General features: G+C 34.2%; 1 protein-coding gene across 3 annotated transcripts in view; it reads right to left on the bottom strand.

The window, feature by feature from the left end:
- ARFGEF1 (ADP ribosylation factor guanine nucleotide exchange factor 1) overlaps positions 1 to 13524 on the bottom strand; it is a 145025-nt gene that overhangs the window by 54127 nt on the left and 77374 nt on the right. For all 3 annotated transcript variants that reach the window (XM_059902337.1, XM_059902335.1, XM_059902336.1), the window contains exons 8-10: positions 6986 to 7161; positions 5911 to 6044; positions 2317 to 2551 (exon numbers count right to left, since the gene is read on the bottom strand). In XM_059902337.1, the coding sequence (XP_059758320.1) occupies positions 2317 to 2551; positions 5911 to 6044; positions 6986 to 7161 (545 nt within the window). The remainder of the gene's footprint in view (positions 1 to 2316; positions 2552 to 5910; positions 6045 to 6985; positions 7162 to 13524) is intronic.

Raw genomic sequence — 13524 nt, 5'->3', positions numbered from 1 at the left:
CTGTTGACTATTTAAAAATGAAATAAAAACATTTTTTTCTTTCAATTTATGTGTGCTTCTCCCCATCCCCCCGCCCTGCCCCCAAATGCAGACTTCATTGTTAAGAAAAATACTTGTTAAGTTGTTTGGACCTAACTGCTTAATAAATGGAACTGTTAGGTATTTCTTCTGGAGTAAAGTACACCATGAAAAGATTAGAAACTCTAATGGTGCCATGGATCAAGAGAATTTGAAGCTCTCTGATTTATGGGATAAATAAAAAAAACACAGATTTGGAGAAAGAGGGGGGAAAAAAGCCTTTAGCTACTGTCTACAGGTTATCAAACTGCACTAATATGCAAAAGCCTATTATAGTAATTTAAGACACCATGCCTATCAACAGGGGCTCTAAGAAAACCCAAAATTCTAAAGAGTTATAGAGCACCTATCATGTAATACATGTAGAATAACAGTTCTATCATAAGCACTTTGTCTTCACATAACTTCTCTTGAAAAAGTGTGTATACACTGTATTTTCTGAAATAGATACATAAGTTAATACCCAAGGAAAAACTGCATTATAAAAACTCTAAGATTCATTCTCATAAGATGAATCTTCACGTAAAAACAATCTCAATTTTGTTTTGCAAATTTAGGTTTTCATATGTTGGGTTTCCTCCAAGTGGAACACAGCTCATCTTGCATTTGAATATGTTCAGTACTTTCAAAAGCATATCTATATTTACCTTGTTTTATCCTCATCATCTCCCCATAAGGGACAATGGAGGTTGAAATAAACCTGATCTCTTTAAAAAAAACAGAATATTACTACAACAATTTTAATGAGAATCTACCATCTATGAACAGACAGGAAATTTCTTAGAAGTATTTCCCTTTAAATTCATGCTTACAAAATTTTTGTATATCAAATTTACTTTACAGGAATAGTAATCACAACTTAAATGATTTTTATGATATCTGGTTCCATAAGAATTTATACTTCACACAGTCATCTAAATAGTATTTAAAGAAGGAGAGTCTCAGAGAAGTAACTGAATATACAAAGTCTTCCAAAATTCTCTAATGTCAATTTAAATGTCTCATCATCGAATGAAACACTTTTGGCTTGTTACAGAAGCAAAAGTTCCACAAGTTTTTATTTTAAAGTCTCTTTTATTTGTAGTTCCTGAAGATAATGAGAAAAAACTATCTAAAAATAGTAACTTCCTAGTTTTGCCTTGCATTATTTTAACACACATATGGCAAACTTCTAAAACTTGACAACATATATGCACCAGAAATTGTTTCCTGTCCAAAAATATGACCCAAATTTTAAAAATTTTCACTTAAAATACCAAGACCTTATTCTGTCTCATTCCCATAATAATGTTCCACATGAATTTTAATAGATACTGTAGAACCTTTATAATAAAGGATAATATCAAAACTCTGGGAAAATAATGATTTATCCTTCCTGTGAGCTAATGAATTATTAGTCTTGAGTTAGGATTAAATATAAAAATTAAAATGTAACCTGCATATCATATCAAACATAATATAAAGGCAAAAGTTGACTAGCATAAAAGTATTTCTAAAATATACCATGTCCCAACCAAAACAATATTTTAACAAAGGACAAGCTGGAAAAAAAAATCCATTCAATCAGTAAAACAAAGTACTGTTTTTAAATACTGAATTATTTGAAGGTAAAAACAAAAGACCAAGAAACGGTACACTTGCACAATACATGCATACATGGTTGGGAGAGTCCCTAATTTCATTTTGCTAAGGCTCTGGAAATATTTTAGAATGACATAACTGTTATTCTAGTTCCAAAGATGTTGAGAGAAAACTTTAGGAATATAACAATAACAGATATATTGGAAAAAAAATACAAAAGTTAAAATTTCAAATGTCCTAAAATATAACTCCTCAAATATAATTCTTCTTGATCACCTCTTTAAAGTACCAAGAACTTAAATGGCTTAAAACCATGTAGACAAAGTATTTATTTAGAGCTTTCTTTTAAGATAACCAAGTTCACTATTACGTATGATATACACAATGGCTAAATTATTGTGAGGACCAAATTAATTCAGGACAATTAAAATCATTCATGGAACTACTTATTATACATTCCTTGAAGGCAGGAGCTTATGTCTTAATTTGATTTTGCATTCTTAGTGCTTACCTAGTCCTTAGTAGTACTCTGTAGGCACATGTTACATGATAATACACAAATATTATTTCACATTCTAAAAAACTTTCCAGTGTATTAAAACATGATTTAACATGAAACAAATGAAATAGCCAACAATGCTTAAATGCAGAACATACCTCAATCTGCATCTTCAGATGCGTCTTGAAGTTTGACAACAAAGTAAGAAATATGGAAAGGGAAAGCTCAAAAACCTCTGGAACAGAAGAAACTCCATTTTTTGAGAGTGCAACACACAGATACTGCTTAATAGCATTAATAAACATCTCATTTGTCCTGAAAATAGGTCCTGCATTCTGCAGAATGGATAGAAGTAACTGCAATGAAAGTATCTTGGATCGTAACTCATGAGACCTAAAATATAAAAAAGAAGGCACAGTGTATGGACAGGTTTAGCATTACGGTAATAATAGGTTGTTCCAAAGATATTTCCTGTACCACATAATTTCACAAACCTTTACATGGAAAGAAACAGAAAACTCTACAACATAAATAAGAAAGTACAGTACATAAATAAGCTTAGCCACTAATAATGGGTAGTTCCACTGATGTTCTCCTTCAACCACATAATTTCACAAACCTTTACATGGAAAGAAACAAACTCTACAGCATAAATAAGAAAGTACAGTACATAAATAAGCTTAGCCACTAATAATGGGTAGTTCCACTGATGTTCTCCTTCTACCACATAATTTCATGAACTTTTTAAATGGGAAAACAATCACTCACACATATTTAACATCAACCTACTGTTCCTTTGAACAAGAAAAAAAAATTTAAAGATTTATGCCTTGTTCATTTCTTTCACAAGTATATTTCACTTTTTAGAAATCAACATGAACTTCTCAGATTAAGGGCCATATTTAGTATAAATAGGTTCCAATGTACTTTTTTCCTAGTTATACTACTCAAAAATCCTAAACACTAATAAAAAGTTTTGGTGCATTACCAAATTAAAGCATTGCTTCAAGCTTACTTTTTCCGTAACCATCAAAAACTCTTTTTTTAAAAAATACATACAAAGAGGCTTTTAGAATACTTGTACCTCTTGGTAGCTTACCCATTTATTCTAAATACGTATTTTTATATAATGAAAAGCTGAAAAACACATTTAAGCTTAAATTGAAAATTGCATTTTTCTGATCAATATACTGTGCCACACTTCTGATCACTATCTAGAAGTTTAATGATTAGATTTCACAAATACAATTTTTCTACCATCGAAACAGGTTTTTTAAGTCCAAGAGACCAAGGAGATTGATCCCAGGCAAACTTTTCAAATGCAGAACACATTTAAATGCTCTAGCAGTTGGTTCTTTTCTTTATTTATTCCAAATTGTACTCAGTCACATTTACAGCGCATAGTAAACTTAATTGCTCTTGATTTCCACCTTAAAAATTTTATGGTTTTAAGTGTCAAGTGATTCAAGGACCTAAAACTCTAACAAGGAATATTTAATTTCAGGTAAATAGGAATCACAAAAAATACTGCCATCTTTGAAATAAAACTGGAACTAATAATACCATTAATACACAGTCATGTTTCCAAGATGCCTATGCCTCTGAATCTAAGAATACGTACGTGCAGCAAATGCAGTATTACAAAACAAACAAACAAGCAAACCTTAGATAAATCAATTTAGAGAGAGTGGGAGTAAGACTTTGAATAATAGCTATAGGAAAACATGGAGTGGGCCAGGTATTCCCCCTTCACGTTGAGGCCTTCCAAGGCTTATCCACTACTGCTACTTCCTTAGTCTACCTCACATTTATCACGCTTTTTGCTCAGTTCCAATAGAAACTAAAACCCGCAGCTTATCATTCTCCAACACATGAGTTTTCTTATAAGTATGTTTTATCTTTGTATCCACAGCATCTAACAAAATGCCTCGTTAGTATGTGCTCAAAATAATTAACGGATTCATTCATGCACTCATCTAAACATTAAGTATCTACTATGAATAGGGCATTAATCAATGAAGAGATGATCAAATGATTGTCTGATAACACAATAAAGTATACTTTTGACAGGCAAAAGAAGCTGGAAATTACAGGTCTGCAGTTTTTCGTGGGGTAGTTTCCAAACTACCATTCAAGCTTAAAGAACATTTCCTGGATCATCATCTTAGCAAGGCCACAAAATATAAAGAGAAGCAAAGACAAAAAGGAAATTATATAACTACAAAAGATCATTAATTTTGGCAAAAAAATCATTCAAGATAGAAAATCATATATTCTGGAAAAAGAACAGTTTCTAGGGGTGGAAAATTTGATCTCTTTCAGAATTCAATGCCAATATTTAATGACTGGTGGTCAAGAAGGTCTTCTTTACGTTCAAACAAAATTTCCTAATATCTATGACTTAAGCCCACTACGTAGGAGGATAATTTACATTATTTGTCACAATAATCTTTTGTAATACTAAAGGTCTGATCTGGGAAAACTAAACATCTGAGGCTTTTAAGGTCACCAACATTTTTAAATCATGGGAAAAATGGCCTTCAGCACTAGCACCAAATTCTGAAGTTATTTTCTCCTTAAAGTAGGTCTTCATCAATCCAGAATGATAGGTCAAAATTGTCATCCCCCCCCATAATGAAAATAAGAAACTGAAAAAATTTCAAATATATTCGTATAAAATATATAGGCTATAATCAAGTTTATATTGTAATTCGAACAACCTTAATCCTTCTTCTGTAGCGTTTGTATTTTCAAAATATTTCTGACTCTCAGGATTTGGGCCTAAAAAGATAAGAGTTTCAGGCTTCTGGGCCTAAAAAATGTTTCTCACTGAATCAGTACAATGTGACAAAATAAAACTGTAGAAAGTATAACAAATGTGGTTTCCCAAAACTTCTAAAGTTTTTATTGTAACTGTCTCCAGTCTTCCTTCTCAGTTGACACTTAGAAACTGAAATGCTCTAGAGTTTTAAAAATGAATTTCCCCCTATTTCAATATCCCTTTCTCAAAGTCACTCAGGCCTCTCCAAGCTGACTTTCTCCAGAAAGTTCTCCTAAAACTGACATGCTATATAATACATGATGCTGCAACATCAGAGAAGCAGGGCTCTTGAATAACTCCCAAACTCAACCTCGAGCAGGAAGTACTTGCACTGGAATCATTTAAACAGAAAGATATATGACAATTTATGACTTACAAAAATGGCACTTACCTACCGTTTAAACTAATATAATTGATGGGAAGCAGACGAGTGATGCCTATGTTAAAGTATTTCCTGCTCCCCACGGGAGAAAGTTATCATCTTAGGGCATTTTTTCAGACCTTAATGAATGTTATTATCTTTCATTATGACTTTTAAGATTTATTTCTCTTAGGTTTTATTACCTTTCAAGTAGTAGCTTTCAGAAGCCTAGCATGAGGCTACACGTAAAGGGCTACATTAGTTCCAATGTTACGTACAATATTAAAATAGTAATTCATTTAATCATTCAATACTTTTTGAGCACCTACTATGCACCAGGCACAATTCTATAATGCTGTTGGTGTGCTTTTGGAAGACAGTGTAAGGTATCTACTCTAGCAATTTTGAAACTCACTGTTTTTTAGTACATGTTTTAAAAAGTAAAATAACCCCCAAAAATATTTTTGAAGGTCCTAAAAGACAAAAAGAAAAGAAAACCCAAAGACTATCTTACAGTAAGGCTCAAGATTAAAAAGCTGCATTTGTCAGGCAGAACAGCTGAGGACTTACTTTGGATCTGGTGGTCCATCCGACAGTGGTTTCATTGACAGTTTACACAATGACCTGAATACTAGAAAGGCATCCTTTTGTAAAATGTGGGAAAACTTAGCACCAGGTGAAGGTCCTGAAGAATTTCCAGATTCCTAAAGAAGTGAACACACCATGTAAATAAAGGCATCTGCCAGTGCAAATCATTTCAGCCTTCTATATATTTTATTTGATTCAGTTGTATGTGGGGTTCTACTGGAAGGAAAACTAGATGAGGAATTTGCCATATTGTTTTTCTTTATTGTGACATGCCACCCCCATCCCCAACAATAAATACCTTAAAAAATGCATTCTTTTAAAATATTCCCTCTTTGCCACCAAACTCTTAAAATTTACCCATTTATATTATTACTAACAACACCTAGCACATCACGCTGTGACAAGATACCTCATCCATGGCCTAAACTATGCTTTCCACTACCTGTCACTGGGTGTTTTATGTTTTTCTCCTATTTTATTTTTTATCTACTCTGCGCAGATAGACATAAGACAATGGAGGCTGTTAAGGCAACATTTAAAAGTTATTAACTGATAAAGGTCAGCAAGTCCAGGAAAACCTCCCCCTATGTATGGGGCAATGATTTAGGGTAGGACTCCCTTATCTAAAAAGATAAGGAAAAAATACACAAAATATAGGGTAGGAAGGATGAGGAGGACCCTATCACTACCACAGTATGGATTTTATTGTACTCCTGAACAAAGGTAAGATGAAGTTCCCTAGATTTCCAGAAGCTCTTTCTCCTCCTAGTATACTAGAATTATCCTATAAATGTGATAAGAATGTTCTTGTTAAATGTAATTTGAATGGGGGAGGAGGAAAGATGTGAACACATATGAGACACACCTTAGAGTTGGAAATATAGCTATCAATATTTTAAGGGAATAAAGTGCTCTGATTTATATCAATGGAAAAAAAAAACTTTTTATTTCCTCAAACTGAAATCAGCCAGCATTATCAACTGGATATATTCACCACAAGGTGTTGGTAGCAGCCTATCAATTTGTAAGATTAAGAGGATTTTTCCTCTATTTCTACCTGAGTATCATTGGAAGAGACAGACAATCTGTCATCAGGTAAGGACGGTGTATATGCAACAGAAATTGGTGTTCCTGGAATTCCATTTGCTTGAATATTTTCACTGTCACTACCATCCTCTATGGTTCCAGTGTTGCCATCTGCACTTGCATTTATGGTAGTCCTTTCTCCCATATCTAAAACGGTAAGAAGAAAAAACATGCAAACATATTTAACTTAACTGAAGTGCACTGAAAAAGCATAGACTATTTAAAATGAAACAGTGGCAGAAAAGCAATGTGAAGTAAGACGTATTGGCACCACTTAAAGGTTAGCATACTGACTAGTAAGTATGCACTTGGAACACATCCAAACATGATCCTTAAGTAGCTCTGGCAAAGGAACACACTCAGCTGATGAAAGGCTAACAGAATGTGCCAAAACAGAAGCTTACTTTGAGTCTATATTAGCATTTACTAAACTGAGTCCTAATGAATGCTAATGCCTTAAGATATTAAAAGAAATTCTTCAAAAAAATTCCATTTTCAAATAAGTTTGGAAAATGATGGAAAATAGGTATCTTTATCATAGCCTTTAATTTGCTAATACGCATTGAGTTCTCCAAAGAGGATATATAATACGCAGTGTTTCCAAAATTTATTTTACCACGAGATCCCAACCCCCTTTTTAGAATATCTACTAATACCTCTAATAACATATATTCTTTGGAACACAACTATGGAAATAATGGCTGTGAATATTCTTCAGTATGTCACTCTGAGTAATCTTACTTGTGATTAATATACGCAGAAATAAATGACTTCTAGTAGAACAAACATAGACAATGCAAACAATACCAAGTTTCAGAACTACTCTAGGTGTAATGTATGTTACTTTAAAAAAGAAAACTTCATAGCAGCACTATTTACAGTAGCCAAGATATGGAAACAATCTAAATGTCAATAGACAGATGAATGGATAAAGAAGATGTGATTGATATACACATATAAAAACATTCCAAAAATGGAATACTACTCAGTCATAACAAAAAATGAAATTTGAAGCAACATGGATGGACCTAGAGATTATCATACTAAATGAAGTCAGTCAGAAAGAGAAAAATACCACATGATATCACTTGTATGTGGAATCTAAAACATGACACAAATGAACTTACCTACGAAACAGAAACAGACTCACAGACATAGAGAACAAACTATGGTTGTCAAGGAGATGGGGGAAAGGGGGAGGAAGGGATTGGGAGTTTGGGATTAGCAGATGTGAACTATTATATATAGAATGGATAAACAACAAGGTCCTACTGTAAAGCACAGGGAACTATATTCAATATCCTGTAATAAACCATAATGGAAAAGAATATGAACTAAAAAAAGAAAAAGGAACACATACATGTCTGTGGCCATAACTCAGTAGCTATCTGGCAGGAAACTGCTCCTTTCATGCTGCCAAGTAAAAGCAATTACAGGCTAGCATGAGGGAAATACAATGTACTAGAAGGAGCACAGATTTTGGAATATGAAAGACCCCTGCTGTTTCAATCATGTCTCTACCATTTAACTGGAGAAGTTATTTCACCTTCTTCATAAGCAGCAAAGATAATAATGTCTATGAGGAATCACCAAAACACACACACGTGCACAGTACATAAAGAATACAATTGGTTCTCAATAAGGGGTAGTAGCTATTATTAATTTTGCTGATAACTGATAACATGTGCCCAATTTTTTAACTGATTTGAGTAATGAAAGGAGTGTACCTGGTAATACGCTAATATCTGACACACTAAATACTATTACAGCTTTCTATATATATGTAAAGAATGCTTATATATATGTAAAGAACTCTCTGGAAGAAGTCACAAAAATTTAATAATGATTATCAGAAACTGATGATTGTTCCCCAAAGCACTTATTCCCAACCTTTTTCTCTGTACCCAATTACACCTCTTTCCACTGCTCCTCCTCCCCCTTCCCTTAATAAACAACTTCCACCTTCTACTTAAGCTAAGCAGATAATTTAACATAGGCGTCCTTACTCTTCCTCACCTACCATAAAGTTCCTTAACACCAACAATCATCTTTTTCTTCCCTCTCGTTTCAGGGAAAAAATAGTCCTTCCCATTTCTAAGGTGAATCATTCATTCACCCTCAAATCCATCTCTTCTTGCCTTCGGCAGTGTCCTTCTCCCCTGGATATTTTCTTGAAACATTACATTTTCAATTTGTGCGCATGACTGGCTCTTCCCCGATACTCAACCAACACACATCCTCTCACTCTAAAGACACAACCTTCCTTCAACTCCTGCCACACATCTGCTACTGTCCATTTTTCTTTTCTAAATCAAATTTCTAAAGAAATAATTAATATTCATTGATAATACTTTCCTTCTTAGGAAATTTCTCAAATGAATTGAAAACATTCTCTTATTTTATTTTCAGGCTTTGAAGCCAGACATCTTTGGGTTGGAGTCTTCACTTTACCACTTCTTACAGGTTAGCTTAATCTCTCAGTGCCTCAATTTTCTCATTTGTAAAAAAGGGAATCGTAACAGTACCTAAACATCCCAGAGTTTGGGGAGGATTAAGTGAGTAAACACAAGTAAAGCACATAAAATCACTGGGAATACAAAGAAAGTACTTAAGAGTTAGATATTATTATTCTCTATGTTTTTTTCCTCTTATTCTCCCTCTAATTGTCCCCTAAACGTAAGTGCAGACTTCTGTTTACAAGGTGGTGAGTTGAGCCCACTAATTTACCTTCTCCTTTCACAAATCCCACTGAAATTACTAGGGAAAAAATATAAACAAGAGAAATAGTCTTTAGTAGCACTGGAAAACAAAGGAGGGTATAATCAATAGACCAAAATCTTGAAGGAATTTCTAAAAATTAAGATAAGTTCATTGGAATTCCCTGGCAGTCCAGTGGTTAGGACTCGGTGCTTTCACTGCCATGGCCTGGGTTCAATCCCTGGTTGGGGAACTAAGATCCCATAAGCCACGCAGCACGAACAACAACAACAACAAAAGGTTCGGATGGAGGAAGAAGGGAAAAGCCAATAATGTTCACATGCCTGTGACTGAACGCATGCAAAGGACAGAGCTACCTGAGAAGTGGTTGAATTGTACCATGTGGGTTCCAATATACTCCAAAGCCTAGATAGAATGCCAAGGGCTATGGGGTAGGAGGGAAGAGAGCTTGGGAAACCAGGCCAATGTCTACCAACAGAGTTGTCAGCAGCCACGATCATCTAGAATGTATTTGAGCTCAGCCTGTTAATTAAAGTGGAGGATTTGCTTGGTAGGTCTCTTAACCTAAGAAGTAGGGCAGGAGGGGAGACAGCAGTATCCCAGCTAAGGGAGAAGAGACAGTGCTGCAATAAACACTGAACAAGCTAGTACAGCAGTGAAATCTAAAGTTCTAGGCTTCCACTCCAACCACCTGTTTCTACTTAACTAATGTTAAATAAAGCCCTAACTGAATGAAGGCAGCCTGAGATTTCCTGGCAAAGGCTGGGAGAATGGGAACAAACCAACAAGTTTGAAGAACGCCCGCCCCACTCCTGACCCCAAGGCTAGAATATATAAAATGTTGAAATAGCATTTATCCCAAGCTTCACATGGCTTCAGTGTGTGCTTGTAACACAGCCCAAGGACCACTAGGATCACCCTCCGCTCAAGGGAGGCATCTGCTTCTTTTAGTTAAGTTCTCAGCTGGGAAATAAGGTCTGCCTTTGGACGGCAGTTACCTGGCAGACTCTGGAGAGGAAAGCCTCATGAGAAATGGAAAAGCAGTGCACGGAATTACTGAGAAAGCTCTTTATATACTGATCAAATCTGGTCTTTCTGTTCTTTAAATAGACAGAAATGTAAAGTCTACGCTCAAAAGTAAGGACAAAGGTCAGCAATCTGAGCAAATGGTTTCCTGGTGAAACATTTTACAGCTGGAACAATTTTAATTAGTACTCCCAGAGACGTGTGAAAGAATACTGCATCAATAAATAAGCGCAAAGCGCTATGAAAAAAAGGAGCTCAAGAAAAAATAGGGGTTCTGGGAGACAAAAACAAAATTACTGAAATAAAAAACATACACTGGGAAAAGCAGTATAATGGACATTAATGAATAAAGTATTGGAAAGCCCCTTGTAACATTTTCTCTGAATGTAGAATCATAAGACAAAACGATGGAAATTAGGAAAGACTGTCAGAGCAATAAAGGATATGATGAAAAATACTCAACAACTGTATATCGTGTGTGATGTGGAAGGGAAGAATGGAAAGAAAGAGGAGAATTAATAGCTAAAAACATAATAGAAAAATCACTAGAATGATGAAAAGTTATGAAAAGAATTCAACAGCTAGCCCTGATTTAAAAAACAAAAGTAAAATTACACCCAGGCACACACACAAAAAGATAAAGAGTATCTTTTAATAAACTAGAAATACAGAAAACTTACTAAACTTGATAAAAAGTATCCTCCAAAACACAAAAGCAATCATCAAACTTATGTGTGAAATATAGCAATAATGTTAAAAACAAATGAGGATTCTTGCCACCATTAACCCTACTCAACATTTTCTTGAGGTTCAAACTAATGTTATATAACAAAACTGAGAGAACAAAAATGAAGTGTAAATATTATAAAGGAAGAAACAAAGATCAAATACCATTACTCACCTAGAAAACCCAAGATAACCAAATGAAAAACATTTAGAAACAATTACTAAATAAACTTACTTTTTGAACTTAATGAACTGGTTCTAAACTTTGTGTATACATTTAATAAAATGTATAAAAAACTGATGGGGAGGGACTTGCACTATAAAGATCAACATATACAATAAAGTTAAAATACTTTAAACAATTCAACCCTGGATAAGAATAAACAGCTCGGGGCTTCCCTGGTGGCGCAGTGGTTGAGAATCTGCCTGCCAATGCAAGGGACACGGGTTCGAGCCCTGGTCTGGGAAGATCCCACATGCCGCGGAGCAACTGGGCCTGTGAGCCACAACTACTGAGCCTGCGGGTCTGAAGCCTGTGCTCCACAACAAGAGAGGCTGCGACAGTGAGAGGCCCGCGCACCGCGATGAAGTGTGGCCCCCGCTCACCGCAAGTAGAGAAAGCCCTTGCACAGAAACGAAGACCCAACATAGCCAAAAATAAATAAATAAATAAATAAATTTATTAAAAAAAAAAAAAAGAATAAACAGCTCAATGTAACTGTACAGAAAACTCCAACAGAACCATTTTGGATAAAACTGGGATTTCAAATTAATTAGGAAAGGAAGTATTATTCTAGGTTATAACTAGCTATCTAATCTCATACCAAACAGAAAAATAAATTTCAGATGAATTAAAAATTTAAATTAAAAAAATGAAAACAAAAGTATTAGAAAAACATGGTAGAATATTTTTATAATCTTAGGGTGGTAAAATCCATTCTAAGCAAGACAAAAACAGAATCACAAAGAAAAAGGCTTTATTTGTTACATTTTTTGGGGTATGGTCAAATATCTGCTGAGAACAGTAACAATAGAAGCAAAGATAAACAAAACAAAACAAAACAAAGACTGGGGAAAAAATATTTACAATACAATGAACAAGGGTTAATTTCTTAAGATGAAGAAATCTTGAATTAAGGAACAAAAACTCATCAAGAGGGAGGGGATATGGAGATATATGTATACATACAGCTGACCCACTTTGTTGTACAGCAGAAACTAACACAACACTGTAAAGCAATTATACTCCAATAAAGATGAAAAACAAAAAAAAGAACAAAAACCCAAAAAACTGAATGGAAAAATGGGCAAAAGATAGGAATAGGCAATTCAGAAAAGTATAAATAGCCCATAGACACTCAGCTGCACCACATGAAATTGCCAGTATTTGACCTACAAAAATAATGACTGCTTCCTATGTTTTTACCATGCAAATAATCAAAGAAACGTAAATTAAAACAATAAGATATACTCCATCTATTAAAGGGATGTTAAACAAAGCACTGTATATAAATCTTAAATGTTCATACATCTTGGTCAAGTATTTCTTACCCTAAAGAAAAGTGCAAAATGATATCTATAAAATGAATGCTCCATGAGAGCCATGCAAAGCAAAAACTAGTAAATAACCTAAATGCTAGTATTAATAGGAGATTATTTAAATAAATTATGGACCACCAATGTAATTAAGTACAATATGACATGAAAGGAAAACTATAATTTAGTATGTGACAACAGCAGATTATAAAACAGTAAGTACAGTATGTTCCCGTTTATATTTAAATATATGAATGCAGACATGCATGAAAAATATAATTAAAAAAACTTTTTAAAGAGCAAAAAACATCATATCAAGGTCAGAAGACTTGGGCAAATAAGGAACTGAGAGAAAATATTTGTAAAATATATCACAGAATCCTAATATATAAAGGATTCTTTGAAATTATGGGGGGAAAAGGATAAAAACCTGACAGAATGAACAAAAGACATGAATAGATGACTCCCTAAAAAAGATATACAATGGCCCTCAAACAAAACAAG

This window comes from Balaenoptera ricei, chromosome 17 (genome assembly GCF_028023285.1).
Source record: "Balaenoptera ricei isolate mBalRic1 chromosome 17, mBalRic1.hap2, whole genome shotgun sequence".
Classification (NCBI taxonomy): Eukaryota; Metazoa; Chordata; class Mammalia; order Artiodactyla; family Balaenopteridae; genus Balaenoptera; species Balaenoptera ricei.
This window is presented reverse-complemented; position numbering and strand designations above follow the sequence as displayed.